Source organism: Cetorhinus maximus, chromosome 7 (assembly GCF_964194155.1).
Source record: "Cetorhinus maximus chromosome 7, sCetMax3.hap1.1, whole genome shotgun sequence".
Classification (NCBI taxonomy): Eukaryota; Metazoa; Chordata; class Chondrichthyes; order Lamniformes; family Cetorhinidae; genus Cetorhinus; species Cetorhinus maximus.
Genome location: NC_135885.1, coordinates 131,382,059 through 131,398,875, shown reverse-complemented (window position 1 = coordinate 131,398,875; position 16,817 = coordinate 131,382,059). Strand labels below are relative to the sequence as shown.

General features: G+C 42.4%; 1 protein-coding gene across 3 annotated transcripts; it reads right to left on the bottom strand.

Annotated features, from left to right (window-relative positions):
• Positions 1-3,641: 3,641 nt before the first annotated feature.
• On the bottom strand, positions 3,642-5,110 carry pou4f1 (POU class 4 homeobox 1). Of its 3 annotated transcripts, none has more exons than XM_078544896.1 (3): positions 4,988-5,110; positions 4,361-4,691; positions 3,642-4,327 (listed from the first exon to the last, which is right to left on the bottom strand). In XM_078544896.1, exons 1-3 carry the CDS (start codon positions 5,108-5,110, stop codon positions 3,642-3,644), a joined length of 1,140 nt encoding a protein of 379 aa, XP_078401022.1. The 3 variants fall into 3 exon arrangements, with proteins under 3 accessions (XP_078401022.1, XP_078401024.1, XP_078401021.1); XM_078544898.1 differs by having other exon boundaries at positions 3,642-4,259; positions 4,392-4,691; XM_078544895.1 differs by having other exon boundaries at positions 3,642-4,691.
• Between the last annotated feature and the right edge of the window lie 11,707 nt (positions 5,111-16,817).

The window sequence follows — 16,817 nt, the reverse complement described above, 5'->3', positions numbered from 1 at the left end:
GAGATTTCACTCGCGTTGTGTACTTTCATATTTGTCGGCAATAAAAAAAAATTAAAAATCGTAACTTGCATAATGAAAGGCATCCTTTGCAATTTAAAAGTATTTTGTTTTAAAATGATTACGGCATCCGGTCTTTTCATAAACCCTGCTTTTGTACGAATAGCAAATTCTTCAATACTGATTTAATGTATCACAAAACTGCTTTGTTGTGCAGGAGAGCATTCCGAGTCGTCTATTTCGAATTCAAAAGAGATCGTCGCGTTAAAAGTAATTTAATAGCGGGCTAAATGTGCACGTGATGGTATGAGCGGCTGAACCGAAATCAAGAGAATTGTTTTAACGGTAATTTAGAATGTGATTTATTCGTGCAAACCCCAAGGTTTCTGGAATGAGCCTGGGTTACTCTGCAGTACTGTCGCGTTTATCTTGTTGAACCAGCAGAGAAATTAGCCAAGGTATCAAGCAAGAAGAAAAATCAATAGGATCATGGCAGTGAGTGTCTATTATTCATTTATGATGGTTTAATATAAGTTGAAACCAATTGCCGAACAAGTGTTACATGCGAATTCCACAGTTTTCACGCTATTCCTTGAAGACCGTGACCCTTTGTTTTCTGGAATTTACTATATTTTAAAGACGGTATCTAACAGTTTGAACTTAAAACATCCAGGCTATGCGTTTCCTTGTAGCCAAATCAAGATAGAATGTAACAGTTCAAAGTTAATATTAATGTCATCTTGAAACGAAAGTTCAACTTCCATAATGTCGGCGCCTATTTTTAAATGAAAAAGTTAGCATAATAGTTGAAATCCAATTAATGTTTCAAGAGTTTTCACTAAAATGCGATCGGGCCATTTTCCCTCCAATTTATTATTATTTAAATGTGTTATATCTGTGATTTTTTTTCCCAACTTGTGCTATACTGGGCAAAGGCGTTACATGCCACTTACTGTATCTCAGCCCCACCGCCCCGCCCCCCTTTATTTTGGACTGTTTTTTTTCCCCCCCAATACTTTATGTAATTGTGAAATCTTACCTGCATCACAGCTTGGGTTTTTAACGGCATGCAATCTCTTGTGTGAATGTACAACAATGGATGTCCTTATTTGAATCATCTCATTTATTCATCAATAATGATTGCAGCAATATTGTACTGACAGAATTGGACAACGTATACAGTTCGGGTACTTCCATATCCAACAATTTGCGGTTGTTCCAACCAATACCAGTGAGATCAGCGAGATTGAGTGAGGCATCCCATACATTCCCATTCGATTCAGCAGGGTTTTCGCGGATGTGCTGCATTTTTTATGATAGTGTATTCGACACTTCCATTTTAAGAAGCGCGAAAAAATTAACAGGGGGCCCAAAAGTTAACCCGAAACGCTGACGGCTTTAACTGAGATTCAGGATGGAAAATGTTCTACTAGTGCAGTAGGTGGCATCACAAACGTGCTTCACAATGCCCCTGCAAACTACAACATTTACCACGGGGAATGAATGACACCTTGGCGTGAAGTAATGTGAACTCGGGGGTGGGTGGGGGGGAAGACCTATATTTATCTTGGTGAGCTGTTCTGCTGATATATGCAGAACACAACTGTCCCAATTTTGAGACATTTTAAAGAAAAAAAGTGTGTTGGAAACTTACGGAAAAAGTTTCATATGTTTTAAGTTCTTAAAATTATTGGTTCCTTCCACACAGAAAAATCCACGAATTTAAACTGTTTAAACTGCTCAGATTCTCAATTGATCGTAGGCTCTCATCTTTTGGTTTTGGCGTGTGTTCATGGTTCAGACCATGAATGGAAAAGTTAGAAACTGTCTTCATATTATAGATGTTTGCAAACTTCTGGGGGTTTTTTTTTACATCTAACCACTTAAACCCCAGTTTTACCCCCCAAAAAAGAGCAAAGAAATATTACACCTTTAAAGAGACAGTTGTTTCCCTTGGTATTTTTTTTATTAGTAAATGTGATAAGACACATCTCCCTGTTGTATTTGGCTTACAGAAATAATTTAAATAAATAAAGTAAATAAATTTAAAAAACAACAATCCAGGAGAAAGCTTGGCAAATATACATTGGACAGGGATTGGCTTAAAGTGAGACTTTTTTCTTTTCCTATTTTCCGTATGATGCACACGTGGTTGCAGTTTGTAAACATACATGTGCGCAAATTAAAAAGTTATTTACAATAAACACCTATGTACAGTTATAAACACGGTCAGAATGTTGTGTCTAGTGAAAACAGGCAGTTAACAGTGAAATCACACCATCCACGAGGTCTATCAAGCTACCCTATAGTGCTCATTTCAGTTCCAATGCATAGAATGTTTGCGCTGCAGGCATAGCTCTTTTTTTAAAAATATCGAATCCATAGGCGCCAAATTCGGTATCCATCCTCAGCTCATGCAGTTATTTTTGCTTCTGGGCACGTATTTTAGGTGCCCGTAAAGGAGATATTCCTACCCAAAACAGAATCAATAATTTAGTGTGAATATTTTATGCGCAAACTTTTGGTAGTCCTACATCAAGCTTCGATGCGAGAATCACTCGGAATTTTGATCGTAAACCATAATATTCTAACATGTTTTCCAACCAGTACAATATACTAAATTTTGCAACATACTTTTAGTGCAATTACCAAAACGGAGTGCCGACAGCTAACGCCCGTTACATTTAACTAAAAAAAAGTGATCTGATCAGCATGCAGACCTTTGGAAAGGGTTACCATTGGTTAAAAAGTCAACTGTGATTTTTTTTTAATATATATTTTGTCTTTTTTTTTGGGGTTAAGAATCCAAAATAATTAACAATGACGCTATATCATGATCTGCATAAATACTGTCCCAAACAGCAAATCAAGCCGAAATATCAACAAGCACGGGTTGTGCTGGGTTTTTTTTCTCCCAGATAAATTGATGGGGATGCTACCACAGTCGCCCTTTTCTGACACTCAAAAAAAAGAATGGACAACCGTGGCGCTGCAATTGTCAGATCTGCCTGAGCTTTTTTTTGTAACAAATTACCTTCTGAAAGTCAGAAAGAAAATGACAAAACATAACAGACTTGGGTTGGTGAATAACAAAACGTGTCGAGATGACGGTTCCCCACCCACCCCGCAAAAAAAGAGGAAGAGGATTACAGCATCATTGAAACACCGAGTGACCGAAGTGGAAAAAAATACTGGAGTGAACATCAAACAACTTTTCTTCCACATTTTGTTTCCTTAACAGACTGGCTCGTTTACAGTTTTTATCTAGAATTGCCGGCACAGAAACCGGGCGGTCTGAATTACCTGTGATTTGCATACTTCACCAATAACGTGAAAAATAACACAAACACCACGATGCCTCAGAAACCGGTGATCTCGCCTGATTATCATCGTGAACACGTTCCTGCCCTTTGCAAAACCTCCGCTTGCTCCGCTACACGGTGGGGACAAGCAAAAATAAAGGTACTGCGACCCAAGTCTGGCAGTCAGTGCGGGATGAACAACTTGCTCTTGGTCCCCCAAAGACAAATTTTGTCTGTGAACGAGTCTGTCAGCCAAAAAATAAAGGAAAAGGGAAGGAAAGTGGGATTCCGTTTCTGTTTTTTGTTTCATTCTCTCTCTCTCTCTCCCTCTCTCTCTTGCAGCTAGTGATTGGCGGAAAATTTCATTCGTTTCTGCTTCTGTCTTTGATTGCAAAACCAAACCCGCACAACGTTCTTTTTCAGATCCAGTTTCTCGGCGATCGCCGCGATCTTTTCGGACGAGGGCCGGGGCTGAACGGCGAAGTAAGCCTCCAGCGATCGCTTCTCCGGGGCGGCGATGGACGTCCGTTTGCGTTTCTTCTCGCCGCCGTTGAATATGTCGGGCTTGTTCATCTTTTCCCGGTGCGCGCCCTCCGCCTCCTCCAGCCAGGCTTGGAGGATGGGCTTGAGGGCGATCATGTTGTTGTGGGACAAAGTCAAGGACTCGAACCTGCAGATGGTGCTCTGGCTGAGCGAGCCCACCCCGGGGATCTTCAGGTTGGCCAGCGCCGCTCCCACGTCCGCCTGGGTCACCCCCAGCTTGATCCGCCGCTGCTTGAATCGCTCGGCGAAGGCTTCCAGCTCCCGCGGGTCGGCGTCCACGTCGTTCACCGAGGGGATCCCCGAGGCCACGCCGTGGCCCACCAGCCCGTGAGGGTGGGGGGTCATGCTCATGGCCGCCTGGTGCGGGTGGTGGTGGTGGTGATGGTGGTGGTGGTGGTGGCTCAGGTGGCCCAGGCCGTGCATGTGAGCCGCATGGGGGTGCGACGAGGTGGACACCACTCCGCCGCCGCCGCCTCCGCCCCCGCCTCCCCCGTCCCCTCCGCCGCCGCCTCCTCCGCCTCCTCCTCCTCCTCCTCCGGCCACCGCCATGGCCCCGGCCAGGGTCAGCGAGGACGAGCTGAGGTGGTCGATGAGCTCTCCCGGGTCCAGCGGCTGGTGAGGCTGGTGGTGGTGGTGGTGGTGGGCGTGGGGGTGCGAGGACAGGGCAGACGGGTGCGGCAGGGCGACGGCCGAGGTAGAAGTGCATGGCACCGTGTTCATGGTGTGGTAGGTGGCATCCGGCTTGAACGGGTGGCTCTTGCCCTGGGACACGGCGATATCCACGGCTGCCAAAGCCTCGGCGCGGGCGAGTAAAGTTTCATCTAAGCTGGCGAAGATATTGCTCTGCAACTGCTATCAGAAACAGAGAGACAGAGAGAGAGAAAGGAAAACATGATCAACAGCTAATTCTCAACAGGGAATAGTCACAGAACATTGAACAAAAAGAAAACATCTAAACCTGCAACACGAAAGCAGAAAAAGAGTTGCAATCTTGCAAAGGCACACAGATAGTGGGAGTCTCACATACACGAGCAGGAATGGGAACATTTTAAGCAGCATTTGTCAAACGATTGCCTTGCAGCGCTACTTATTCTACATTCACAACAGAGACACAGAGACAGAGAGAGAGATATATAGCTACATACCGGCGGCGCTGGTAGACAGGCTCTTCTTATTGCTTCCGAGCTGGAGTGCAGAGAAGTGTACTTGTGCTCAGGTAGGGTATGATGCATGCCGAAGGCTGGCTGCTTGCTGTTCATGGACATCATTTTGAACACTGTACATAGGGATGCTAGAGAGAGAGAGGAAATGAGGCTGGAACAGTATTTAAAGAGAAAGCAAAAGTTGTAAGCACATATTATATATATTTATATGTGCATTTGTTTTTTTTTGTAAATATATACATATATAAATAGATCTATGTGAAGCTGCAGGCCGGTGCTGCTCTGTGTCTGTCTCAGTGAGTGCTGCCTCCCTATTGCTGCTTGGGACACACAGATGCTCCGCTTACACCTGCTCCCCACTCTCGGCCCAGCCTCTCTGCGCTCGCGCGAGATTTTGCCGTCCCGCCCGCCCGCCGGAGCGGCGCGTGCGGGGAAGCGGTTGCCCGGAGACAAGGCAGAGGCCGCAGCCCATTGGAGGGCAGGCGGAGGAGTGGGCGCAGGCGCGCTCGCCCTGCCTTCTGGTTGATGGACAGTTCCCACTCCCCTCAGCCCCGCCCCCTCCCCACCCCAACACCACACACAACAGAACACAACATAGACACAAGGCTGGAAAGTTAAAGGAAGGGGGAGACTACAGCTCCCACAATACAACCTCCGTCCACTTCAAGCTGGTCGTGAGCACGTGGAAAATAACTATTCCAGTCACAGGAAGCAATTGCAAACATTGCAAAGAGGAGGTGGCTCTCTTTCCACGATCGAGGGTAAATTAAGTCTCTTGCTCACGGTGAAGTCTTCATGGGCATTTGCAAAGGGGGGTGAAGATTGTGGTTCCCTCGATGTGCGCAGCAACCGAGTAGGTGCCCTGAAGTCTCGTGCGTGCCGTGCCTGGAGCCACTCCGAATGACACCCTCCTGCCCTCAAACCAGCTCAACAAGTTTCAGCACAAGTGAGGACGGAGCCCATCTGATGATGTTGGTTATTGACCAGTTGTCTCTCCCTCAAACGGAAGCATTTGTGCCAGAGCGACGGCGCCTCCAAGGAAGGGAATGGAGCAGACACCGGCCTCTCCTAGCGCTTTCTGTCGTCTGCCAAGGTTGAAAAAAAAATGTCCAAGGACCATTAAACAAACATTGCCGCCGGGGAAGGGGAGCTGGGGTGGGGGGGGGGGGGGGTGAGCAAGCCGACTGCGCACGCGCGCTCCCCTCATCCAAGTGTTGGAATCTATTCCTATTGCAACACCTAAGTCGTTTTAAAGATAGCAATGGCACCAATTTATCTAGTTGATTGTACAGAGTTAATTAAACGTGTTGCTGAAGTTTTTTTTTTATCGGCGAGGCAACTTCACAGAGCTTTTATCTCAGTTAACCCACCACCACCTCCACCACCCCGTTAACTCTGAGCTGTGTTAGTACATAAGCTCCATCTCTCGAGAACGGCATTCAATTAATATCAGTCTGTCTTTAAATGCAGAATCTCGATTTGAACAGAAACAACGAAGGAGCAGGCTTCTATATAAATAACAAAAGTCTCTTTGCAAACTTACCTGAATAGATTGATAATAGATTCGTTGCTTACAAGTGTTTTATTCTATAATCTGCGTCGCGTTTTAGTCTTCACTTTCAGTAAACAAAATATTGACCAGAACGGCCGTATTTCCTACATTACATCGGTGACTACACTCAGAAGTGCATCATTGCTGTAAACTGTAAGATGTCAGGCGCTTAGGAAAAGCGCAATAGAAGGGCCAGTCTCTTTACATCATGACAATTATTCTGTAATGACGAGCAAATAAAAAAGATTGACGTAATACTGTATAAATCTAAACTTTTAAAGTTCCATCAAAACAACTGATGCCAAAGTTTCTAGAATTAGTTATTTTGAATATTGAATGCCATTGTGCCGTTCCACAATACATGGTTTCATGTAATATATGCTGAGAGAGTTACAACAGTATATATGATTTCCAGCCATACACGTGGACTGAATCATTTATCATACAGCTTTTGTTCGCCCACCTTTGTAGATCTCAACGTGATAAGTTTTCATAAAACAATTTCCCTTTACATTTAACAGTCTAACATTTAATAGTTTTTATAGCAACACTTTTACCAGTGTATATTCCAGTTTTTTCCCCCCAATAAAGTATTGCCTCAATGCGTTTGATTGACCCTGCCAATGGGGATGGATGTGATAAAAAGGGATTGTACTGTAGCGTGGGAACATTAGCTCGATTCCAATCTAAAAACTGAATGTATTTACATTTTATAGCCAAACAGCAGAAACGTTTGAAACACGAATACAAGGGTTAATAGTATTATTCTGTTAATAATTTATCACGGCATCCTATTATCAATGACATGCGATTATAACATGTTTCCTTTCTATTCGAATATATCCACAGTAATAGGTTCAAATCAGTGGCAGTATACACGTTCTTTTACAGTTAATATAATATACAATCAAAAAGCTTTATTGGTAGACATGAAAGTCAAGAAATCACATTAAAAAAAACGCGGTCTGCTTATCTCAATGGTTGTGAACAAGACAGCATCATTGGCCAGCATATGAGTGGCTCCATTAATCAATCATTAGCAACTTATTAAGTTTCTGAGAAGTCGCCATCTATCACTGCGGTTGGATATTTCTGACACAAGAATAATGTCCGTCTGATATGATTAAAAGTGATTCAGATATCGGCGGCTGTGTCCCTATCGTAAGGCTCTGCGAGTTATCAACATCCGTTTGCTGTGAATGATTGTTGAACCATTAAGTATTTAACATAAATCCTGGCAGATGAAATCAGTTTCGGACTAGTTCCAAGTTGTTGCACTGAAGATAAATACGTTTTTTTTTTAAACACGGCTACTACAACAGTACGATGCTAGTGTAGTTAGCATCGCCAATGACTACCAGTTATTGAGGTATAAATGGCGAATCTAATGTGTGTTTTGCTCCTCCCATTTCCGGTAGAACAATGTTGCTATTACAACTGATGTACAAAATATGCATCAGGTTGGCTCAGGTTTTTTTGGGATAGTAACAAGTCACAACAGATAGGAAACACACAACCAACAAGTTGCAAGCAGAATGAAATTCCAAAAGCAATGTATTATACGGTTCTCTTCTTCACTTGTTAGCCTATAATTTCCCCTCTATTGAAACTGAGGTGGAAAATCTGGACTGAGAAGTGGAGTTTCTGCTCCTAATAAATAAAACAAGAAATTAGCAACAGCAACAACAAAAAAAAATGACAGACCAATTTGGTCAAAATATTTTTCTGAAAATTCTATCATTCTCCATCTTCTGTTCTTCAGAAAACAGAGAAGATAGCAGGATCTCTCTCTGTCTCTCTCTTTTTTTCTCAGGACGTTGTGTGGGAGGGGGCGGAAGGATGTCCTGAACTGTACATGTTGTCTATGACAGTATAAGACAGACTTGTGACACACATCTTTTCTCGTCCGCCATTTTCCTGTATTCCCACACTACGGAAAATAACATAACACATGAAGTTCATAATTAAATTATTAAACATGCCCTGCAATAGATCTCCGGCGTTTACAATGCTCACAGAACATTTTCCATCAGTGGCCTGTGCCTAACTTAGAAGCCTGCGCACTGAGTTCCTGCAAGTTTCCAAACTGAAGAACATCCAACTAGCTCATAGCTTAGCGCAAGCACCTGAGCCAATACGTATATAGATTCCTTTAGGGTGGACAACACGAATGACCATACATGGAGAATGACAGGACATAATAGTAAATCATGCCTCGTCTAATGTTAAGCTACAGAGAACTAAAAAAAAATAAAGGAAACGATTTTATAGAGAAAAATGTCAGACATGAACTCCAGATTTTTTAGAACATGTTTTCTGTATATTTGTTGACTTCCGTCAGCAGTTACAGTAAAGCATGTATCTGAACCGAGGACTGGCAAATGGCGAGAAATTCTGGGCATGTCCTCGTATTTATCGACAGATTTTGAATGATTACAGCAACTAGACCTTCTGTTTATAATATTGTGAACAATAGTACTGAATATAAATTAAAGTCACCGCTGCAAGCATTGCGGTTTTTCACATTCGGAGGTGGAGTCTGAATTAAAGTCCTGAATTTCAAAATGCTTTACCAGAAGGTTTTGGATAACTGGGCTAAGTACTGTTGGGGACATAATCGGTAAAAGAGGGAAGAGAAATACATATATACATTGGTCTTCACTGTAGACAGTCGTATTCTAAACTCTAAACGGTAAAGGTAAAATATGCCCCCTATTTTACATGCAAAGATTGGTTGATCGAAGTCTGTTAGCCACATTAGGTTTGATAACGCTTATGTGTTGAGAAGTTTTAGTACATGGAAGGCATTATATAAGAGTTGTTGACTTACCTGTGTAATTAAACATGAAAGATGAGAGAACAAACGCATTTACCCATTTGAAGCTGGTAAGAGAGAAAACCTTATTTTTCAGGAAATACTCAGCAGGTCTGGCAGCACCCGTGAAGAGAGAAATAGAGTTAACGTTTCCAGTTGAATATGACTTTTCTTGGAATGTGAATAAGGGTCGTTCTCAGACCTGCTGAGTATTTCCAGCTTTTTCTGTTATTTCAGATCTCCAGCATCCGCATTGTTTTCATTTAACCAATTTGTCAGGATTAATTCAAAAACGATTCTGCTGGATTTGAGATTTTTACGAACAGCACCTCCCCCCTTAGAGCAGCATAGTCCCTGGTTAACAGTGAGCAGTGTAAGAGCAGATCTGCTAATATATTTTATATTGCACACTACATGATCTTCGATAGTGTTTATCACTAGCCTGGGATCTAGGCTTTGTTGTGATGTCTAACTTGGCCTGTCCTTTTCAAACCATGCTCTAAAATCGTAGTGACCAGCTGGTTGTAAACTGATAACCTCGTTCACAGGGCAATGGTAATTGCTGTAAATCTCAGGCTTTAGACCAATGACTATTTTATTCAAATACATTTTTTTGCCATCCATAACCAATGATGACACTTTGAAGCGTGACAGTTGGTCGATGGGCGTTTGGATATAGATGTTTGTGTGTGTATAGTTCTCGAGAATCTCCGATTTTAATCGCCCCACCATTGAATGGCCTTCAATTGCTTTGACCCTAAACTCTGGAATATCCTCCTTACACCCCTCTACTTCTCACTCCTCCTTTAAGAGGCTCCTTAAAACCTACCTCTTTGACCAAGCTTTTGGTCATCTGCCCTAGTATCTCACAATGTGGCCCCATGTCATATTTTGTTTTAGTGTTTCTGTGAAATGCCTTGGGACATTTTATTACTTTAAAAGCGCCATTTATTTTTTGTCATGGAGCTGCACGATACTGGCATTTTATAAGGACAGAGGCATGCAATTATGTAACACTCGACGCTTCATTTTGTTAGCAAAGTACTTCTGTAGGTAGCTTTGTTGCGTTCCCTTAAGGTAACGAGTTGACATTTCTGTACCTTCTTCAAGTAAATAAGGTAATGGCTCCTCAGGCCAAATACATGTCAGGCTAGCCCGTTTTTAAATGCATCCATCTGCCTACCTACAGAAGATCATTCAAGTGGTTAAAAAAAACGACAAACAGCTCTAGGTTTCTACCCATCCCTATTAAATTGCTCTAAAAATATTGAAAACACAATCAATGGTCTCAACTTTTAAAAGCTTTTCAGATAGAGAATGAATGTGCCATTTAATTTATTTGCTTCTTTACTGGGGTGGAGGCGGGGGGCAGGGGGAGGTGGTGTTGCAGTTGGTGGGAGTGTCTTTCTGAGACGCTTATTTAAGTGTAGAATGTGGAACTTTTTTTCTACAAAGCTGCGCATATATATTGGCCAACCTTCAGCTCCTGCTGGTGGATCACTATTCTGTTGAGAATTGAGTGCAGGAATGTGCGATTGCAATCCTCGGGTCGATTTATTTTGAATTATTTTTAATAAGGCTCAAGTCGTTTTGAACAATCCTTCAATAAAAATTTTCCACAAATAGCTGCCTATGATATTTGAATGCAATGGTGCTGTAAAACTGTGCATATAGTGAAACGCTAAGGTACATGCTGGCACATTATTATACCCGCTCTCTTGATGGAAACATCTTTACTTGATCATAGCCAACTTATCAGAGATTTCAACAACTACTGAATTATTTTTTGGGCTTGTAATATTGACTCAAATAAAATATGGTGCAATGGTGCTATTATGTATTAAGAACCAGAAAACTATATTAAATATATTATATTTATTATTATAAAAGTTTAAACGCCTTAAATAACAGTGTAAAGCATGTTGTCATAACAACAGTACATGATGACTATACATGTAACTTAACATTTACAAAAACGAGGTATATTAATTCATGAAATTTACATTGAGCAAAGGGAAGCCCCTCCCCCTTGCTTAGGGTCTACCGATGTAATATGGGGTTCAGGCGAAACCGTTTTAAAATTCTACAATATTTTCTACACACAATCAGTTTCACGAACTCAGAAACCAGCCAGTGAGGATCTGTTTTCACATTGGCTGCTCGGTTTCTAACTCAGCAATTAACATGTAACAAACATCCGAAAAGGTCGAAGACCAGACAATCGGCGCTTACATGTGTCTTGAACCTCATAGCCTGACTTTAAAAACAGAGACATACATCCTTTCATAATTTCAGTTCAACGCAAAACATCTAGGTTGGAAGTGGCTATGACTTGGTTTGGTTAATATGCCCCACGATTGAAGCGCATATAAAAATGGGGTGGATTGTATAATTTGTTTTGCGCTCCTGTAAAGGTTGAAATGTTAACAAACAAACACAAAAAAAATGAAATAACAATGAAATCGTGGCTTTAATCGCACGGAGGTATTCAAATAAGTCATTTCTTTCCATCAGCAAAGACCAGCTAACTGCCTGTATACAGCCGGCATAATTGCGATTTCATCCAAAGTGTATAATGTTGTAGTATTAAATATTGAAAGCCTTAATTGTGGTTTTCATCCCAGGGTGCTTGCTGGTGAACCCCTTCTGGGGAAGGATAAGAGCAAGCCTGCTTGGGATCAGAATGCCAGTGTTCTGATTGCATTGAACATCCTGCGATACCCATTGTTATCTCATTACCGCTTACAAAGCAGAAGACCCTGTCTTGCAAAAATGAAGAGCGAGTGCCCTGTATGAAATTCAAAGCCATTATAAGACCGGCTTCAAGTTCAGAGAGCGGTTCTCCGAGAAGCCGCTGCCTTGTCATGAACTAGTCTGGTCTGATTTATTAGAAATTTTTAACGAAATCATGCATCTTTTACAAGGCTTTAATCACTCCATGAAATTTTAATTCATGAACTGCAGTGCGTTTAAATAAATGAAGCGTTAATTCATTAGGATTAATTAATTTGTTAAAAAGTTATGCGCGGGGGTGAAACGCCAGCATTGATCTGTTGGTTTTCAGCAGTAATAGGACAATGGAGAGACATCGAAAACAAATCTTGGCAAATAAATCAACACTTACAAATGTTTGTTGTCAAAAAGTTTATGATTTAATCTAAAGTGACATATAGATAAACGGCAAAGCACGTCCGAAAATCGAAATATTGTATTTCTTTTTAAGCATCCGCGCTATTCTTTTATTCATGTGGTGGATTCTTTAAGCATTCCCGGTGCAAGTGTCTACCCGTGGTTTTACGCCGCATGGCAAAAACCCCCCCGCCCCGAACCCAGCCTCACTTAATGACCATGGGGGTGAATACGTACTTTCAGTCACAAGGAGGCGGTAGTGAGGACGCCGCCCTCTTTACGGAAGCCGGATAATATGAGCGCAGTTGAAAGTGGGGAAATGCTATTTCTAAAGGAGTGGGGCCAACATACTTCCAGGTGGCTGGGCTGAATTCCAAGCTTCCTGGGTTCCAACCTGAATCCCTAAAGGGGCCGTCTCGATTTCAGTTGCACTTTCCAGGGGCAACTTTGAATTTACACGCAAATGAAACAAGGATTCAGAATCCGATTACCAGACAGCAACACGGAAATCGTTGCGCCAACGCAAAAGACCTGGAATTTCAGCCTTTCTGTGACTGTGGCTTTAAGTGGTTTAATTGCACAGGATCGGGTTTGTAGCTGGGATTCACGCTTTCTGCCCAGCCAGGGACTGAGATTGGAAGCACAGTGTGTGCGGTGCTGTAAAAAAACAAATCACAATCACAAACTCCCTTGAGTTCACCCTATCCTGGAGTACCGTTCGCAACTATTGTTGTCACTGCGCTACAACAACGGGCTGTATGCCCTTGAGCTCAGGCAGTATTGCAGTGGGATCTACAGCGGTTCAGAACTAGTCAACAATCCTGGCTAAATTGTCTCTTCCATATCTAGTGACCAGGGTTGAATATGTGGTATCATTGAGCCTCGGTTTTAGCAGAAATATCACAACGAGACTGGTGAGAGCGCTTACTGTTGCGGGCAGCTCTCTCGTTTCTGGTACCAACACTTTCCCTGAGTCAGAAGGTTCAAGTCCCCTGCATGAGACTTATTTGGGCTGATCACTGAATATCCGAATGAGCTCTCCTCCCCGTAACCCTGCACATTCTTCCTTTTCCGATAACAGTCGAATTCCCTTCTGAATGCTTCCATTGACCCTGCGTCCACTATGGTCTCAGGCAGTGCGTTCCAGATCTTAACCACTGGCTGTATGGAAAATATTTCTGTCCTTGCGTGTTTTGCAAATTACTTCTGACCTGTTTCCTCTCATTCTCCATCTTTTCACCAGTTTCTCCCTATCTACTCTGCCCAGACCTCTCATGATTTTGAATACCTCCATCAATTCTCCTCTTAGCCTTCTTTTCTCCAAGGAAAGCAGTCCTAACTTCTCCAATCTATCTTTATAACTGAAGTTCCTCATCCCTGGAACCATTCTGGTGAATCTTTTCTGCACTCTCCCCAATGCCTTTGCATCCTTCCTAGAAGGCTGATGTTTTAATTAGATGAGAACTTCATTAGCTGTCTTTCAGATGCGAGGTTAAGCAGAGTTCCAGTTTCATGTGGATATAAAATATTCCATGGGCAGAATTTTTGGTGGATCGGGCGGGCGCACACCGAACCCGAACGAGCATAAAATGACACGCGATGATGTCGGGTGAGCGTCCCAACGTCATCGCACACTCGCATGATATTTCAGTTGGTGGGCGCACGCAGGAATCGGCAGTGCGCCTGCCGCCAATTAACAGGCCTATTAAGGGCTTTGATGAACTAACTGTTTGGTTGGCGGGCTGGCGAAAAGGCCAGGCGGCCTTTGCATTTTTGGTGAAACCTCATCCACGGGCAGGATGAGGTTTCGACCAATGATTTAAAAAAAGTTTAAAACTTTTCAAAATCATCTTTAACATGTCCCTACTCATGTGACAGAGTCGCATGAGGGGACATGTTTTTACCATTTCTAATTTCTTTAATTTTTAATTTTAAAAATATTCAGCTCCCTGAGGCACCTCAGGAAACTTTCATTGCGCGCACCCGCGCACAAGTGTGAACTTTCACGCCCGCCCTCCTCCCACCCCGCAAACGCTGAGCGCTGCAGCACGCGATTCACATTGGCTGGCCATTAATTGGACAGCCAGCGTGAAATTGCGGTCGGGGCCCAATCGCAGGTGGTGGTCTGTTTCACAGCCACTCCTGCTTGTCCCTGCCGAGCACGCCCGACAACCAGAAAATCCTGGCCCACGGGTGTGGTCGGTGGTGCAGACCTCAAAGCAAGATACCTTAAAAGATCTAGTGATCTCTGCGGTGCAATTTTCCTGAAGACCATTTAAATGTGGTGCCAAATCAAGGGGATACCTTGGCGTGCAGCAATAGTGATGTCAGCAAACAGGTAAACAACCAATCGCACTGAAGTGTTCACACACAGCAAGGTTCAAATGTTTTAGTTGGAATTTAAATTGCCAAGTAGCTAAAATAAATCTTAACCATCTAAATCCAAGGTAAACAAACTTAAATTACTTTCTTAAAAATGTGGAAAGCTTTATCATGGAGAAATTTGACATTTCATAAATTTAAAACTAGCTTTTCAGGGCCAGGGTGTTTGGCAATAATTATGAAGTTAATACGCAGTCAAAAGCCTAGTTGTATCTCATTAAGGAAGGTGCAACTTTTTCAAAGGTTTTTATATTGAGACTCGCAGCCGAAGAGTGGGAGTTCTCATTAGTTCATTTGATTTATTGCTGATTTTATTCCTAGGGTGCCTCAAAAGCATACCCTTTGGAGACTCACAGAATCACTGACACCAGCTTCTGGATCTCTGCATTATTCTGTGCATGTGCAGGCTCCTGAATTTGCTGTTAGTTCCCGTGGAGTAATGACAGAGAATGCTGAGTTAGTTTCACCATCATTACCACCACAAAATCTAGGCCATTGGGAAAAGCAGGAGAGTTCTCCTGGCCAGCATTTATCTCTCAACCAACATAATTAAAATGTTGTTTGTGGGCTCTCACTGTGGTCTAAATGGCTGCCACATTAATATTACAGCAGTGACTACACTTCCAAAAGTACGTCATTAGCTGTGAAGTGCTTTGGAATGTTCTGAGATTGTGAAAAAGCACAACATAAATACAAGTTATTTCTTTAACAGTTATGTCAGCCATGCTCAGTTAGTAACATCTTGCCTCGGAGTCAGAAGTTAGTGGGGTCACGTCCCATCTCAGGACTTGAGCACAAAAATCTAGGCTGACACTCCAGTGCTGACCTGCCAGAGCTGCTATCTTTCAGGTGAGATGCTAAACCAAGGCCTCTTCTGCCCTCTCAGTTGGATATCAAAGATTCCATTAAACTATTTTGAAGAAGAGGAGAGTCATCCCCAGTGTCCTGGACAATATTTAACCCTCAATCAACATCACAAAAACAGATTATCTGGTCATTACCAGACTGCTATTTGTGGGAGCTTGCTGAGTGCAAATTGACTACCATGTTTCCCACATTGCAACAGTGACTATACCTTAAAAGCATATCATTGGTTCTAAAGTATCTTGGGATGTCTGGTGGTCATGAAAGGTGCTGTATAAATGCACATCTCTCTTTTTTATCAGTTGCTCAGCGTATATCTAAAACAACTTGAAAGAAAAAAAACAGGGTAAAACAACCCAAGGTGCTTCACAGGAGCATTATCAAATAAGATTTTAGCCATATAATGAGATATGAAAATCAGTGATTTACTAGAGGCTAAAATTGGAGAACTGTAGTGATTTCTATCAGGATGAACAACTTTAGCAATACTAAATGTAACATTTTCTCATTTTAGGCAGTGTCCACATTAAGTAGACTTGGATGCAGAAATAACATTGGTACGCTTCTCAATGTACATATCTTAACTCCATCCGTACACCAATTTCTAGTTCCTATATCAGTCATGCCTATGAACTTTATGGCCTAGATTTTGACTTTTGGCTGCATGGCTAGCAGACAGCACCATTCAGCCACCTATTCCAGTGGTGAAGTTCATCCCCCCACACTTGTAAGGCCAGAATTGGAGGAATGTAGGAACCTTGGAATGTTATAGGGCTGGAGGAGGTTAAAAATATAGGGAGGGATTTGAAAACAAGGAGGAGAATTTTAAAATTAAGACATTACAAGACCTGGAACCAATGTGCATCAGCAAGCGCATGGGTGTTGGGCAAATGGGACTTGGTGTGAGTTGCAACATGGGCAGCAGAGCTTTGGATGAACTCAAGCTTATAGAGGACACAATGTGAGAAACTAGCCAAGATAGCATTAGAATAGTTGAGTCTAAAGGTGATTAAGGTCATAAATGATGGCTGGCTGTAATTTGTTATACTAAAGCAAAGCACTACAAATAT

Excerpts from the sequence above, each read along its gene's own strand:
- pou4f1 (XM_078544895.1), bottom strand. The coding sequence starts at position 5,110 with ATGATGTCCATGAACAGCAAGCAGCCAGCCTTCGGCATGCATCATACC. Across the intron at positions 4,692-4,987 it reads CCTGTCTACCAGCGCCGCCG|TTGCAGAGCAATATCTTCGC; the intron begins GTATGTAGCTAT and ends TTCTGATAGCAG.